Source organism: Falco biarmicus, chromosome Z (assembly GCF_023638135.1).
Source record: "Falco biarmicus isolate bFalBia1 chromosome Z, bFalBia1.pri, whole genome shotgun sequence".
NCBI lineage: Eukaryota > Metazoa > Chordata > Aves > Falconiformes > Falconidae > Falco > Falco biarmicus.
In genome coordinates this window covers 60,539,334-60,556,873 of record NC_079311.1, presented here as the reverse complement: position 1 = coordinate 60,556,873, position 17,540 = coordinate 60,539,334, and the positions used below count along the sequence as shown (strand labels likewise).

The 17,540-nt window shown below is 39.4% G+C and overlaps 1 protein-coding gene across 1 annotated transcript in view; it reads left to right on the top strand.

The window, feature by feature from the left end:
- Positions 1–133: 133 nt before the first annotated feature.
- DMGDH (dimethylglycine dehydrogenase) overlaps positions 134–17,540 on the top strand; it is a 44,866-nt gene continuing 27,459 nt past the window's right edge. Inside the window, exons 1-5 of the mRNA XM_056325497.1 lie at positions 134–270; positions 1,985–2,150; positions 9,111–9,209; positions 10,490–10,654; positions 11,111–11,315. Coding sequence (XP_056181472.1) covers positions 149–270; positions 1,985–2,150; positions 9,111–9,209; positions 10,490–10,654; positions 11,111–11,315 — 757 coding nt within the window. The 5' untranslated portion in view covers positions 134–148. The remainder of the gene's footprint in view (positions 271–1,984; positions 2,151–9,110; positions 9,210–10,489; positions 10,655–11,110; positions 11,316–17,540) is intronic.

Below are 17,540 nucleotides of genomic sequence, written 5' to 3'. Positions count from 1 at the left end.
CGGCCGCCCCCGCCTCAGCCCAGGGGCGGGCCGGCGCCCTCCCTCCGCGAGGGCTGGCCGGGGCGGGGGCAGGGACGGGCCGGGGCGCCGTCGGGCGAGGCGCGGCGCCAGCGCTGCGCATCCCTGCTGCGGGCGGGCTGTGTGCGGGATGAGCGCGGTGCTGCGGGGCGCCCTGCGGCGGCTGCGCCCCCCCCGCGGCGGCGGCCGGCCCGACCCCCCGGCGGCGGCTGCCCTGCGGCCCCTCGGCGGCGGCGCGGGCGCCCAGGGGCGGTGAGTGCAGGCCGGGCTGTGCCGGGAGGGCGGGGGGCGGCGGGGAGGCGCGGGCAGAGTAACCTGCCGGTAGCGCTGCCGGCGGGGGCTGTGTGGGGCGGCGGGCGCGCCCCGGGTGCGCCACCGGCGGCAGGCCGAGACCACCGGGCCGCGCCCTCTGGGGCCGGGGCGCATCTTCCGCCGCGCCCCGCGTTGCGGAGTGTGACCCAGCGCCGGCCCCGGGTGAGCGCGGAGCCGGTCTGGGGAGAACCCACCTCGTCTGCCGGGCCGCTCGGTGAGCAACGCATTGCCGGTGTGAGCTGGCACGGGCAGACATCGGGGTGAACCGCGTAGTTCATCGGGAAGGTACCCCCGGGATTCCTGCTGGGCTCCCGCGTTTGGAAGGAAAGGTTTGACAAGGGTGGAAAGTCCAGTGAGGAAATCTCAAACTCACAGCGCAAAAGCATGAGGAAAGCCTCTGCGCTTGACCTTGGTTACTGTGTGCCTCAGAATCCAGTAGAGGAGCCGGTGTAGGTGTCTGTCTCACATCTGGCTGTTAAACAGCTTACTGTTAAGTTGCAAAAATTAATAGGTAATCTCAAAAAAGAACTCGCGCATGCGTGTGGTGTGCTGGATACAGAAAACCTGTGGTGTCCAGTGCTCCCATTTGTTTTACTTCTCAGTCATTGCCACATCGCGAATAAGCATGGTGCGTATATTCCTCCTGCACTTGTGTTTAAAAAGTAGTATTTTATAAGATCTCCATGCATAATACATACAACTAATAGCCTTTATTCCTAAAGTGGAGGATGGGTGGAAGACTAGTTACACATTAGAAAGCCAGGGAAGTTGCAAAAGCAATGTACAAGGAGGGGAGAGAGAAAACTGAGTATTAATTAACTATCCTGAAGAGACAGATACTGTGGTTTCACGGTAATCTGCACTGCTACTGTATTGAGAGGTCCTACCTTGTCTCACATCAAAAACAATGGCCTTTTTTTAAAAATTGGGATAGATTTCCTGATCTGGCTTGCCACTTGGCTGTTTTATGGATGGGGTGTAGAGAGGAGGATCAGATGAGATGAAGGAGAATGGGGCTGCCTATGGCAGCAGCTCTGGTTTATGCTGGCTTAAAGTGGTTGTGAAGGTGCAGTGTGGTGTGGTAGCAGGTGTGAGCCATTGACAGATACCTGTTCCTATAAGGTTTTGACTTCAGCGAAGTAGAATATGTCAAAATAGACAGAACATGAAAATAAATATTGTTTCATTGTTTATGAATGCACACACTGATGTAGTCTGCTGGCATTGGCTTTAAAAATTTATTAAGGAACCTTACTACATTGACATTTTTTAAAGACTTATTCTTTCTGTTCCATATACTATAGCACCTTTGAAAAGTCAGGTTTTGACACTGTCATTTTGGGGGTACAGTTTCTTATTGAGAAATAGGATCTACATGTAAGGGTATGTTGGACAAATAACAATGATTTAATATTGTGAGTGCAGGCAAACTTGCTTTGCTTTTTGTATTACTATTGTTTATGTATATGACCCTTTACATTTACTTTACAAGAAGGTAAGCATGAACACGTTAGGTTTTAAGTCAGGTGTGTCTAGACTCCCAAGGAGACATCAAGTTATATTATGATTGGAGCAGTGAACAAAAGAAATGGACAAAAGTGCAATTGTCTTTTTGTAACTGTCTGTAATTTTATTTTTTATTTTTTTTCCCCAGGAAAGAAACCCGATCTCCTTCCTTGGGGAAGGATAGAGCAGATACAGTGATCATCGGAGGTGGTTGTGTTGGTGTGAGTCTAGCCTATCACTTGGCTAAGGCTGGCTTGAAGGATGTTGTTCTGCTAGAAAAAACTGAGCTCACTGCAGGATCTACTTGGCATGCAGTAAGACATGTTTTGTTAATCTCTCAGATTAACAGCAGTTTATATATCTAATGGTAGTGGAAGTTTCATTACTTTATATTCCCTGGCTTTCCAGAGATCAATTATCTTGGTTATTTTATAGATACAGACTTCAGCACTGAATTATAGATTGGCTGTATGAGTTTTGAAAAGTTGGTTCAGCTGTCCATAGTACACTTTTCTCATTTGTAAAAATTGGGACAAATCCTGTATTTTGAAATTACTGGAAGGTAACCGTTAGTATGGTTATAGATTTTTGTTGACCAGATTTGGACTTTAAACTTTATTTTAACTTAGACTTTTTAAATTTCAGGTTTTATTTTTAAGGTAATTTAATTTATACTGCAGACTTTATCATTGGAGGTAGTTGCATTGGCATATATAAACCAGAAATGTGAATTTTGGCATTGTTGTATGTGTAATTATTTTTTATGTATGTGCCATCCTGAAAAAGAGGTGATTAAAAAGCAGCTTCAGTGTCCAGTTCTCAGAGAATATCACTGTCCCAGAAACTTATTCTTAGTAGAGACAAGAGCCTTCTTTCCTGCCACTGCTGACCTTACACAAAATCTTGGAGGAGCAAAGCTAGTAACAGTACACTCTGGGTGTTTTTTTAAGGCTGAATGTTTGTCTGTACTCGTAAGGAAAACAACTAAAAAGACATACGTGTGATAAAGGTGGGGTGGGGACACCTCCTGTAATAATGCTAATCACATGGACATATTGGTGCATGACATGCATGTATGTAATTGACATATTTTCTATGTCAGTGTCTGGAGTAGGTAGTGTAATGAAATTAAATAAAGCTTGTCACAATAACAGATGCTTTTTCCATTCATTTCCAGCTACGCTTAGATGAAATTGGGAGTATGTTATCGCTCTGTGTAGCACTATGGAAGAGTAAAAACTTAGCAATTTGCTGTCATAGAATTGCTCTGTTAATACAATAGAACATTTATGCAGTACTTGTAACTGTATTATCTGAGTGTCTTTCAGGAACAAATTAAGGAGAATGACTTGGATTGTATTTTATTTGTATTCTCATACTTCTCTCAGGGGAGGAAGTCTGAAGTTTGAAATACTTCATCTTAGTGCAGGTGTTTTGTATGTTTGTGGCCTTGTAAGAGAACAGAAGTAAAAAATGAAATTAAAAAAATCACAGCTTGAAATGTATAAGTGGGTTTATACTTCATTTTACTCAGTTTTCAGCAAACAAAGCAAAAGAAAATACATTGTATAGAGTTAGGAAAAACAAGATTCAGTAATTACATCTCTGTTAGACAGTCATACCACAGCTGATGCAGTTCAGCGAACAGAGCACCACCACGCAAAGTGTCAGATCATGCGTCTTGTGTATTGAAACATAACTAAGAAATGCTCAAAGAAGTACTTTGACCTAAGTACACGAGCGAAGCACAGACTGAATTCTATCTACCCAGTGCATATACAGAACAATATGTGTTCAAAAAATAATAAAAATACCCTAATTGAATAAGAAACCAAAATCATGAATGGAGGGTGGTTACTAAATCTTTCCTTTGTTCTGGTTATACTCGCTGTCTCTAGCTTATTGCTTATAACTATGTAAAGCAACCTCTCCTTCAGTATTTTTGCCCTCACTTCTTAGTGAATGCAGTAATGGAGCAATGAGTGAAGAACTCTGTTTCAAAGGTAGGGAGGGACCTGAAGCACAGCAGAGAAAATGTCAGTACTGCTGCTATGGAGAGGGCTGCCTTGTGGCACCTGTGCAACAGGATTTGATGCGATTAACGTGTCAAGACACCTAGTTATGGGAGAGGTTGAAATGAGTAACTGTTAGGTAAACTACATGGGATACTGTCTGTTTTCATTTAACTCAGTATTAGAGTGCTGTGCCTGAAGATGAAGAAGTTGATAAATCTGTTTCAGATGATAAGGTCAAAACGGTGACTGTGAGTTCATTGTTATTCTAGGTACCATACATGTATCACTGGTTTCCTCACAGTGTTACAATACCAGATACAGATGAAAATTATATATTGTTAGCTCGTGAAATGGCACATAGTATATTGCTTGCAGTCACAAATGTTGAGAGTCTGGTTCAGACATTGCTCTGCTGTACCACATTTTCCCTCTTTCACAGTCCACTAAGTCCTGCCAGAGCTTGGGATCATGTTTCATATAGATCATATTCCTGCTGGTGTTGCTGCCAAAACTGTCTTCCACTTCTCAGGTCTGAGATAAATTTGGCTGACTTTCATGTGTGTTATTAAAACAGCACAGAAAATGTGTACATTTTTATATTACCAGTATTAAGAAGATATAAATAATAGAGCAAGTGCTGCTCATTTTTATACCTATGTAACTATGACAAAGTAGTGGTTATTATATATGTGTAGATTAGGTCAAGACCTAGCCTTTAAGAACTCTTGAAATTGTACTATTCTGCAGGTCAGATTATTTGCAGTCTCACTGAAACTCAAGGGACTGAACAAGGCATGTATGTAATTTACTCAGCAAATAGATTTTTCTGTGTTGTCACTTTTTTAAAAGGTGTTTTCTAAGAAAATGTTTAACATACTCTGTTATGTGATACTTTTGATTGCAACATGCAATTGATTTTGCTGCTGACAGTTAATAAAGCACGGCACAAAACAAATAAAATCTTGTTACAACTTGGCCAGACTTGCAAGAAGGGGGAATAGGGTGTAACAGTGTTCGTACTAATTTCCTCCAGAATGCTAATTTACTAATGGCATTAGTATAAAATCTGAAACAGATTGCAATAGAAAAAAACTCATGCATAAACATTTCAACTATAAAAATGCTTTAAAATCTCTGTCAATTCTCATAGCAAAGTGGCCATTCTTAAAATTATTTTCCCAGATTGTGTTCACCTACAATAACAAAATCTCTGTCTTACAAAAATATAGCAAAACCTGGAGTAAATTTCCTTCAAATACAAAAATGATTCACACTGGAACTCAGGAAAACAAGTAGATACACTGGGAGGCCATCAGGACCAGACAGAAAGCTCATGAGTGAGCTCTGGAGCAAGAATGCAGTACACAGGAGGTAGAAGCAAAAAAAGGCTACAAAGGGGCAATTTGGCAAAATTGTCTGGGCATGTGAATTGGATGTTAGGAAAACCAAAGATCAACTGGAGTTAAGACTTGTAAGGGACATTAAAGGCAACAAGAAGAGTTTCTACTGCGTTAGCAGCAAAAGGCTAAACGAGGGAACTGCGGGACTGTTGCTGAACGAGGTGGGTAATTTAGACACAGTGCACACTGCTAAGGCTGAAGTACTCAGTGCCTTATTTGCCTGAGTGTTCATTGACAAGGTTTCTCAGGCATCTGTGCTCTGAGCAGGGTTCAAGGAGAAGAGGAACTACCAGCAGTCAATGACGATAAAAGCAGGGATTACTGGGAGAGCTTGACTCATGCACATACATTGGACCAGATGGGCTGCATCCAATAATGCTCCTGATGGCATTGCAACGCTACAGGTGTATCTCACCTTTGAAAGTCTGTGGAGATTGGTGGAGGTGTCCAGCGTTTGGAGAAGGGCATACGTATGCATCTTTTACAAAAGCAAAAGGGATGAGCAATGGAGCTAAAGGGGAAAACCATGAAGCGAGTCTCAGATCTGGGCCGATAAGGGAGAAAAAAGGTGATTTGGAACAGTCAGCGTAGATTTGCCACGTGTAAATCACATCTGACCAAACCTGATTGCTTTCTATAATAAAATGAATTTATACACAAGGGGAGAACAGCTGATGTCACTTGCTTAGATTTTAGCAATTTTTAGACACTGTCTCCCATAATATTCATGTATTCCACTTCAGATGTTATGGTTTGTATGGCTGGACAACTACATAGTTAAAAGACTTCCAATAGTTGGGCTCACAGGGTAGTGGTTAAGGGGGTCATACTCTACTCAGAGCCTGAAGATGGGTGCAGTGTCACAGTGGTCTGTGCTGGGACCCATCTTGTTTAATATTTTTATCAATGATCTGGAGTAGATGATGAAGTACATGCTAATCAAATTTGCAGACTTGGGAGGGCCAATTAGTACACTGAAGGGCAGGGCTGCCTGCTGAGTGACCTAGGCAGGACTGAAGGAGAGGAACTTTATTAAATTTAACAAGGACAAATGCAAAATTCCATGCTTGGTGATGGAAGTAGTGCAGTCTCTGTCCTTGGAGATTTTCAGGACCTAGCTGGAGAAAATTTTGAGCAACCTGGTCTGATCTTGTAGCTGACCCTGCTTTGGGTATGGGGTTGGATAGAGACCTCCTGAGGTCCCATTCAGTCTATTTGTTTTATTGTCATTATTTTATAATTCTATGATCTTAATTTTTATATAGTCCAGTCGGGTTATAATTGTCTCTCAAATGCATTCCTGAAATCAGAAACATTCATTATCAGAAGCCAAAAGACATCAAATGTGTTTAAAATTCTTTTCTTCACTTAAAAATGTCAGCGAGAGAAGTTTTTATTTAGTTCCTGCAATTAAATGCTCTTGAATGTGTATGGTTTTGTAGCTAACTTGCAAGTGATTTGTGGTTCATTTGGTTCAAAATGACTTTAATAATAGTGACCATGAAAATTGAATTTCCCTACATCTGGAAAATATATTACTAAATTTTGAAAAAAAACCCAGTAGACCAGAAAATGTTTACATAAATAAAAGAAGACAGTAAAAATAATATGACATGACAAAATTTGCAGGTACAAGAAATTAATTACCTATAGGTATCATACATGGCTACAGAACTGTAAACATTCCAATGCCTAATTTATTTCTTTATTCTCTATGCACAGAAAAAAGGCCCTTAGGACTTACATTTTCAGAAACAAACAACTTTTAATTACAAATTCTGCAGTGAAACAGCCCTTGGTTTTCACCTGAGGTAATTAAAATATATGTGTCTACAACATATATCAAATGAGATGGAAACTGCATTTGGTCAAATACTTAGTCTCCAGCAGTGTCCAGTATGATGATGATCCTATGTGATAATAAGGATTAGCAGTATTTTTCCAGACTTAATGTAGCCCAGGGACTTTCTGAATGCAACATGCCTGCTTTGTGCTTAGTGTGGCTATTAGCAGGTTTATCTCCCTTCTACAGATTTGTGTCATCATTTTTTAAACTCAGATTGTTGAGTTAATGAAGAATACTGAACATATTTAGGGAACTAGACCTAAATTTATTAATAAAATACAGGAACAACTCAAAAATAGAATACTGGTAAATTATTAATTTTTCACTTTTTTCCATTGGTTTATTTTGGCATTTCAGTGATGTGGTACACAAGGCTATCATATATAAACGTGTAAGGTATCAGAAAAATAAAATTCTCACAAAGAAAGGCAGGAAAAGTTTCTAAAACCTCGGCTAGCATAAAGACATACAATAAGTAATGGCAGACAGTTATCATGCTTTTGCTCTGAAGATACTGAGTACCTGTCATCTCAGGCAGTGAGTATGATTTATATTTTTTGACGGAAATGGTATCTGAGTGTAAGCCATTTGTTAAGAGCAATTTGAAGCTAAGTGTTTCTGAAGAAAGGGGTCTGGTCTTAAATGTGAAGCTGCTCCAAGAAGGATGGGTCAGAGGAGACCATGGTTTAAAAAAATAAGGATGTGTGATTTAATTCATGCAATATATGTTGATACTAATTACAGAGAAGTGTAAAATTTAGTAGGTTCTTAGCATAATTAAATTAGTTTGAATTAAAATGCATCTTAAAAGACCACTAAATCTTGCTTTTGTTATCCATATGTATACTGTTATTCCACTGCCTTTAAAAGTTAAAGCTTTAAAATATGTAGCACAGAACAGATTTGACAACTTAAAATCAAGAATAGTTAATGTAGATGCATACTAGGCAACCTAGAAACTATCAAAATCTACTCTATGTGTTACTTTACACCTTTATATTTCCTGCTGTGGGTTTTTCTCAGAATGGCAATGAACTCAAAGGTGTACTCTGGCGTCTAGCTCCCTTGAAAGCAAATTTAATCTATGAATAAGTTCTGGTTTAGTTAGCAAAATATGCACTATATAAATAAAGAATTTAAATCAGTGTAGTTACACATCTTGAAAAGCTAAAATAATTTTCTATTTCTGTTGTCTCACTTGGAAGAAGAGTTTAAGTGAGGTGTCAAGTTCAGGAGATACAAAGACATATTCTTAACTTCACTAACACTTTAATTCTGTTTTTTTAAAGTGCTTATTGTCTGCAGTTATGAATGTCGTTAGATTGATGCAACTGTCTCTACTGTAGGCAGGGGAACAATTTCCTTAAATATGGAACAGGCTGTAGTATCTTCTTGGTTTTACCTTTGCATGAACCCAAAGTGTCTTGACAGCTTTCTAAAGCCAGACCTGGTAAAATGATGTGCAAAATACGTAATTTCTTAAGCTACTTCAAAAATGCAGCAGCAATTGCTCTTTATGACTTCTACTGCGCTGCTGTTCATACTCCAGTAAACTAGTAACTCTTGTGAAGATCTAGTCTTTGTCAAGGTTTGGTTTCTCTCCCATTTCTATTTGCAAGAAGGAAAAGATCCTTTTATTATAAAAGATACGAGATATATAGAGATAATCAGTTGATTTAATTGATCAGGAATGGAGTTGTGTGTCTCTTCCAAAGATTTGAAACAGCTGAATAATTTAAGGAAGAAAAGAAACCATAGGAGAGAACAACTGCAACAGTATCATGGGTTGACAAATTTGATGAGAAAAAACAGGTGGAAAAACACGTGTGCAGAGAACAAGAATGCCATAAGTAGGGAAAGGATTTTATTTTTAATTTTGTAGCAGTTGGTGCTGTCCATGTGTTTCTTTTCTTTACACTATCTTGACAGTTCCTTTTTGAATGACAGTTGGAAGGAGGAAAAGAAAAAGCTGCATTTCTAATCATATTTCCATGTTCCTATTTCTCACTTAAGGCTGGTTTAACTACTTATTTTCATCCTGGAATAAACCTGAAGAAAATCCATTCCTACAGCATCAAACTCTATGAAAAGCTAGAGGAAGAGACTGGACAGGTAATCTCCTTAACCTTGAAAGTATTAATTCAGATCAATACTAACCTTACCAATACTCTTACAAAAAAGTGTGGAGTTGTCAAGCTGTATATGTTTGCGTTCATGGCTATCATAAGGCTCCCTTTTTTATTGAAATACATTCTCCTGTCTGCATACCTATGCTATACTCTTGTGCTTAGTCACTAAGTGTTTTAGATGGTTTCCCAGGTCCCTCTGAAGTTTAAGAAAATGGTTTTCATAAAACATCTCAGAAGCTCAGCAAGCTGAGAGCCTGCAGCTTTACTTGGTAAGGAATTAAAATAGCATCAAGGATCTGGAATGAATGGATTGATTATGATACATTCCTGCTTTAAACACATCCATTGAAAAACTCATATGATATGATGCTGTCTGTACTTGAGAAGATGGCTGCAATTCTTCCCATCCCTTTCAGAGATGTGTTTTTATTTAGTGACTTAAGGAATGGGTATGCAGAGAAACACAGGAGTTATCTTTTTTATCTGGCATCAGTCAGCCATATAGATTTCATCTACTGTTTCATGCTTGCTTCAGACTGCAGCAGAAATTGCACGGTCCACACTGTACTGGTCTGCAAGCTTGATAAATATAATGAAATGTTTTTTTATTCTTTCTACTGCCCAGCTAGATGAGATACTACAAGTTATCATTGTGAGTTCCACTAAAAGACTTATTCAGCCATATTTATATCCTTTGATGTAATATAGAAAATGTGAAGTAAATAGTGTATACCAGAACATGAGCATTTAGTGTCCACCTATGTAAAGACTTCTACTTTATTAAAAAGACAAAAAAAGGTGTGTGGTTATTCATTGTGTCAATAAAGGTGCTCAGTCAGTTACGGATATGCTGCAGCATCTCAATAGAAAATTATGGAGGTGATAGACTTTAATGTAAACTATTTTATATTTATTTTTGAGATTTATCAGGTTCTACTTCTGGAAATGTTATGAGCACATAAATTCAAATATTAATCAAATCTTAATAAAAATAATAGTATCATGACATTCAAGAAAAGGTTTTACAACTGTTTTGAGGATAGCATGTATGAACCTAGGAAGTTAATTTGGTAACTTTTTAAAAAAAATTATATTCTCTTGTTTACATCTAAGCCCTGTTCCTTCAAGAGCACCTAACTTACTCGAATCTCTTTTCAGTGGTGTTAGTGGCAAAATTCCTGTAGACTTCCATAGTGTAGGAACATACATTTATGGAGATAAAAAAAGGCTCTTTCAGTAATTCACTTTTGCTCTTTGTTTTAGGCTGTGGGGTTTCATCAGCCTGGCAGCATCAGAATTGCTTCAACCCCTACTAGGGTCGATGAATTCAAATACCAAATGACTCGTGCTGGTTGGCACCCAACAGAGCAGTACCTAATCACGCCTGAGAAAGTACAAGAGCTCTTTCCCTTATTGAATATGGATATGGTAAAGAACCTAATTTTTTGAAAAATAACTTCCATTGCAATTAACTATTGGTCTATCAGATATGTAGACATAAGTTCTGTTCCCTTTATACAAATCGTACAAGAAATTCTTGGTTTCCAGTGAAAAAAAGATGCATTATAATATAAAATCAGACTCACGTGCATTTTAATGCATAATGTTTGCCAATGTGCATATTAGTCATTAAAATATATATAGTATGATAATATTAAAGCTTGTAACTGTTCATTGCATGGGAGAACTGGGCAATTTTACTTCCTTAGACCTTTGTTAAGTTGGAAAGCTGTAGCCCTGGTATTATTATATATTTTGAACATTTTTTTTTTTTGATTACCTGAAGGTTTACTGCATTTAAAAAAGGAAGTGTTTTTTTAAAAAAATCATTACTTTTGATAAATATTAATTTATTTCATTTTGTGATATTTTACCTCCACTTAGGTTTTAGCTGGCCTATATAACCCTGGAGATGGTCATATTGATCCCTATTCTCTCACTATGGCCTTAGCTGCAGGAGCCAGAAAATACGGTGCCCAATTAAATTACCCAGTCCAAGTGACTAATCTGAACTCCAGATCAGATGGGACATGGGAAGTTGAAACTCCACTTGGAATAATTCAAGCAAAGAGAATTGTGAATACTGCAGGTAGGATTTAATGTAAGCATTTGTATAGTCTTCAGATTTACAAACTAGCTGACATGGTGTGGATTAGAGGGGTAAATAGTATATTTTTGAATATTCACTTGGTTTGTGATAAAATGTACTTTGCACATACTACTTTACAGTATTGTGAAAATTTAGCTCTTACGTTAAATTGTCCTTGCTTAGGCATCAAAAATACTTCTTTCTGGCTTGTCTCCAGTAGTTACTAGTCAGGCTGTCTTGTTAGATTTTAATAGCAGAAGAGACCTTTACTGGTCTACAGTACGTTGTGTAGAAGAGAGGCTACTGTCCATGCATATTGTCCTCTAAATCTTACGAAAGCTACTTAGGAATGGAGATTACGTGTAAAAATGAAGTATAAATGTCTTCACTGTTTTTTTCAACGAGACTGAGGATTTGCAGCAAGTGAGATAGCCCTGTCTATTTCAGTATTGTCTTTCTCTAAGATTTAACTCTATCCACATATCCTTGAAACAGAAGATGTTTATTGCCCTTTGAGCAGTATTTTAAACATGCACTTGGATGAACAATATATTTTTTTCATGTAACGAAAATTTCCTGAATCAAAGGACTTGTTTTTACATATGTAAATTTTATTCTTCATTGTGTTAAAGAAGCCAAACTGATGTTTCTGCTTCAAAGAACTTTTGGGCAAGAGTCCTTTGGATTTGTGTTTGTTTCCCTAAACAAGCTGATAGATCTAAAAACCTGTATGCAATTCACTTAGTTTTATGCTGCTTTATACAAGTTATAGAAAAATATATTACTGGTCAAACTGTTGGCATCTCCTATGTGAAGCGTGCCTTCTACTTCATAGTAGAAGACTTTCTTCTTTCAGTTGTTTGAAAACATGCTCAATATTTACCATTTGAATGACATTTTTGCAGGCTGTTGTCTCAAACTGACTCATACCTGCATTTTTAGGGCATGAGTCTTTCACACATCCCATCTCAGTGAACGAATAATCAGGCTTCAGTAGGAAGCTATGATGGCTCAAGTGGACTTTCTCTTCTTGCTCAGATGGGACAAGTGAACTGAGAGCCAAGGATACGTCTCTATAATTCCTTTCTACATTTGTGCAGTGGACAAGAAAAAAAATCTGTTTCTAGTGCAAAACAGACAACATGAAGAAGTTGAGCAAGACAGGGACTCTTCTTGTTGGTGGGTAGAATAACCATGACTGACAATTGGATTTATAGTAAGTTGGACTAGAAGAGGAATAGACTGCGACAGTGAAATGCCTGGGAAAGGTTCCTGGAGGTGGTTGGGAGCACTGACAGCAAGTGGAATGCTTATGTGCTAGAGGACTTGCTGAAGAAGGAACCTGAAACTAGGAGCAACTGTGAGGATGGCAACAGTGGGGATGCCACCATGGAGAAAGATAGTGGAAAGGGATCTGACGTGTTTCATTAAGGGAACTGGAGCTGGAGCTTCTTGGACAAAAAGATTGAGGAAGGATACTTGGGGAATGGTTGTGTGTGAAACTGCATGAAAGACTGGCGGAGTAGCAAGGGAGATGTAGGTGGGAGTACATTGGAAGGAAGAGAAGGAGTAGGACAGGATTTGCAAATGAGAGAGACTGGCTTGCAGACAGAGGTAAAATAGCAGAAGAATGACGTTAGGACTGGAGTAAGAAGAGTTTGAGAGAGCAGAAAGGAAAGACAGGTATGGGACAAGCAGGGATGGGGAAGGCAGAAGACTGGGATAGAGAGAAGTTTGGAGGGAATGGGATAAAAGTGCTGAACTCTGAGAGGCTGAGCTTTACTGGGTGACCTTTCTTTCAGTGTCTGTGATGTAGACAGCCCCATGTTAGATCATTCCAGGCTTTCAGTAGAGACTAATTGGGAAACCCGTTGAAAAGTGTGCTTTCTCATCATATGCCTCCCAATATGTAGGTGATCACTTGCTATTGCTATATGCCAAGCTAAAATAGTAGGGATCTAAAAAAGTTCACCTTAAGGTTCTAAGCATGCTCATGAGTGCCACATAATGACATTTTGGAGAGAGACGGGACTAGAAGGGTTCAGTATGCTTTTTCGAAAGCATTCAACCACACAAACAGGGAAATCAAATTAAAAGAATTTTACTTAGACCACAAAGTCAAGCACTTAGAAGATGAGAGGCATCAATATTTGACTGCCTTTGGACTCTCAGTTCATGGCTTTCAGGCATGAATTATGGGACAGCATTCAGTTACAAAATTACAAGCTCTCTTACTAATAGGATCCTTATGTCATTTGTTACTCACTATGGATATATTGGTCTGGGAGTGATCCAAGATTATGGAATGAGAAGGCAGCTCTTTTGGCAATCAGACTTCTTATTTAGACCACAAACTTCTAGGCACTCATTATTCCTAACTATTGACTTTGCATCATATAGCTGAAGTATCACAGATGTAGTAATTTCCTTATTTTTGTAGTGTAGTTATCTTTCTTTGGCTTATGTATCAAGCTGACATTAGGCAGTTTTCTAGTAAATGCTTTTCAGAGTTTGTTTGCAAAAATTAGAATGCACCCTTGTGATATTTTCATCTTTATTATTTAATAAGTTATTAAACCAACAATATATTTAGTTCATTCTCTTGTGCAGTTAACTGTTAAGCCAAAATGAACATTTGAAGCACATACTGCTTAACATTCTGGCTAAGGATGTGAAATCAATACTGTATAACACATACATCTTACAAATATTCTCTCAGCTAACATTCATTCTTATTCTCAGCCTTGCCTCATTCCACCACAGATCATGACTGGTATAATTCAGAGCTCATGTTTTAGGCTCATGTTGCAATACTAGCAAAGAAAAATATATCCAAAGGCTCTTTACATTCTCTCTCCCCCCTCATCCCCCAACAGACATCTGCTGTGGAACTGGAACAAACTAGATTCAACCAATCTTTAGCTGTTCCTTATGTGAGATTTCCATTTTGGAAGAAAGCAGATGCCTAATAAATAATCCCTGGCGTGAACTAACTGGTACTGAGCCTGTTGAAGTGATTTGCAGCCTATGTATAATGGAATGTTTGATTAAAGTCTGCAAAAATAATGAATTTAGTTTATATATACAGTATGTGTGTGTATATAAGCACGTTTGCAGACGTGTAGATACTGTATATACAACCATTTATATATAGATAGTAATGGCAGATTTTCTTTTTTGAAAACAAGAGATAGCCTGCTTACATAGTTCAGCAGATATGCTAAGAAATACCACCACTAAATATTTTAGCATCAGATGTTTGCAATCTCTACGATTTAATCTTCAAAAATATCCTAGAGATATAATTTATGTCTTCATTTATCTCTACTATGTGTGATAGGACTTGGCATCTGCTTCCAATTATAATTTTGATTCAGCGAATGTATTATTCCTTTTGCCATTTTTTTGTTTGTAATAGCTTTTGCACATGCTTCAAAAACTTTGAAGAAAGAAATTGTAGTATTTTTCATTTAGTAAATGTTAGCTGTTGTTACTTTAAGCAATTAAATAAGCGCTTATAATAAATTATTTTTTAGGAGTATAAAATATTTAAGGTTTGATTTTGAGCAAACCTAAACTATTTGCCTTTAATTCAAAAGTAATTTAAGATTAGCTGTGTTTGTAATGTACTTCTGCAAATTTAATGGCTAAGAAATGTAACATTATTTTGAGCGAGACAAAGTTAAGTTTCAAAGACCTAAAATTAAGTCTTTAATTTAAGTTTCAAAGACCTAAAATTAAGTCTTTAATTTAACCATTTTTATTTTCCTTGAGGAGCTTGAATATGTTTGCTCTTTATATTTTCCTACTGATTCTGTTTTAATGAGTAAGCAAAAAATTGTATTTATTAGAAGCACACTTCCAGAGCAGTATTTCTTTTCCAAATATGTCTTTAAGTCCAAGCAATTTTGGCAGGAAGGCAGTGCATGATACTAGAGATGGAATTTTCTGCTACTGCATCTTTCCTTCTCCTCTGTGGAACATTAGCTTACCTTACTTTAAGTTAATTTTCTTTGTAGGTTACATGGAAATGCCCAAATCAAAAGAAGTTCTGTAAAGATTGTTAACCTCCACTTAAATCCACATTTTTTTTGTCATGTGTAATGGAGGAAACCCTTGCAGATGTGCTAGAAATTAAACTTTATTACATTTTTTGGTTGCTTTTTGTGTAAGGGAACATAAATCAGGTTTCAGTAGCTTTGAGGATGTTTTGGATCACTCGCCATATGAGTATGGTGTGATCTTCCCTGAGCAAATTTCACTGACCTAACAAGCGTTCTGTCGGTAAGCCTCCTGCAAGTGGTGAGAGTGCCACTAAGAAGCAAAAGCCTTACATACGGTAAGTGCAGAACAACAGGTACTGGTTTGGCAGAGGCTTTTAATTGTGCAGATCTCTCTATCATTATCCTGGAATTCCTGCTCCCTTGCTTTAGCTGTCTGCAATTGTGAACTGAGTCGCCACAGAAAACTTCTCCCTCAGAAACTTCGCATTTTTAAAAACTGCGGGTGTTAGACCCAGAGGCTGGTTTGTGACATTAAATAAGAGACTGAAGGCCTTCCTGGTGCGGGGAAATGGCACAAGGCCAGCACAGCCCAGCTCAGCTCTCCCAGCTCCCTGGCTTTATGCCATGCCAGGCACGGGAGGATGTATTCCCAAGGCAATGTCAGCAGGCAGCGTGGGCTGGCTGCTCCCCGTAGGACGAGGAGCCAAGCACAGTAACAAGGCTGGCAGGGCCGGGGCTGAGCCAGCAAGGGCTCCATCCTGCAGTGCACGGGGGAGGCAGCAAGGCAGGCCCAGGACCGGCAGCTGGGATCACCCCACAGTCCAGATCTCCAGACAGGCTCGTGGGGATGAGGCACAGGCAGATCAGCGATGATGCCAGGCTGAGGCTAAGCCAAAAAGTTGATCCACAGGTCAGGAACATGTCTGGTGACGGTAACCAGGGTCAGATGCTGGACAGTGATCAACAGGCAGCGCCACAGAGAGACAAGACTGGGCTGAGGTCAAGCTGGGAAGTAGTCCACGGATCAGGGTCTGGATCAATGTGGTCCATGGCCAGGCACAGGCACGGTTGTGACAGAGCTGTAAACAGGCACACCTGCAATCAATCCAGCTCAGACAGGTTCTGAAGGTCCTGAACTGACCTGAGGTGGGGCTCCTGGGCCCATGGGCAGGGGTGTGGGTGCAAGTCCCAGGTGAGGCTGTTCAGGGCCATTAATGCCTTTTAATACCCTCAGGGCTCTGAGGGATAGATTTTGACCAGATCTTAGGAAGTATGCAATTTCAGAGATAGGTGGGAGCATTTGGTTAAGACAAGTAAGCTGCAGGAAAGAAGTTGTATGTTAAAGTAGGCGCCATGAGTGTAAGTTCCAGGAGAAGGGACAGCTGTGTCAGGTAGCAAATCTTGCTGCAGATATATTTTCATAAACAGTTTGGAGTCAACTGGTTACACGACCTGACTTCAGGCTGATCTGCCTTCTTTTCCTGGGTCACATACAGCACATCACCTTCTATTTGTAAGGCCCTGCTACCTCTTCCATTTTGCATTTCCCCGACCCTCACTGCCAGACTCCCCTAAAACTCCTGCTTCATTGGATTTTTCTCCTTCATTCCCACTTATGAGACCTTTGATTCAAGGAGTCAGGAGAGTGGGGCTGAGGGATGTTCCAAGCTTCTTAGAGAAGCTGCCATCCCAGTCGTTTGTATCTGTGTGATTCCCAGGTCTGTATGCTCCAACCCCACAGCAAATATGAACCATGATGTAGACCCCAAACTAATATTTTTGGCATTTATGTGGCTTCCACTCCTTGACTTTTGCAAAGGTACCTCACTAAGTGAATGTGTCTTACCAGCTTACCCTTAGCAGAGAAGAACTAGGTCTTCTGTAACTTATGCCTAGTAGTGCACGTGAAGAACCTTGAGCAGGCTTCAACGAGCAGGGAAATTGTTGCTTGGATTTTCTGGTCACAGGCTGTATCAGAACTTTTAATTGAACAACTATGGCGGAGCACACTGACTGTTCACTAATACAAACATCATAATGAATTGATTACTATGTGAGAGACATAATTATTATGAGTCACATGATGTATGCAAAAGAGGAGCAGCTGTCTGCTGTTGCTCTCTCTAAGTTGCTTTATTGGGGTGTTAGGACTTGACTGCTGTCTTGGGAAAGCATACTAGCTCTTTTGGTTGATAGGAAGAGGCTAGGATAACACCTGTGG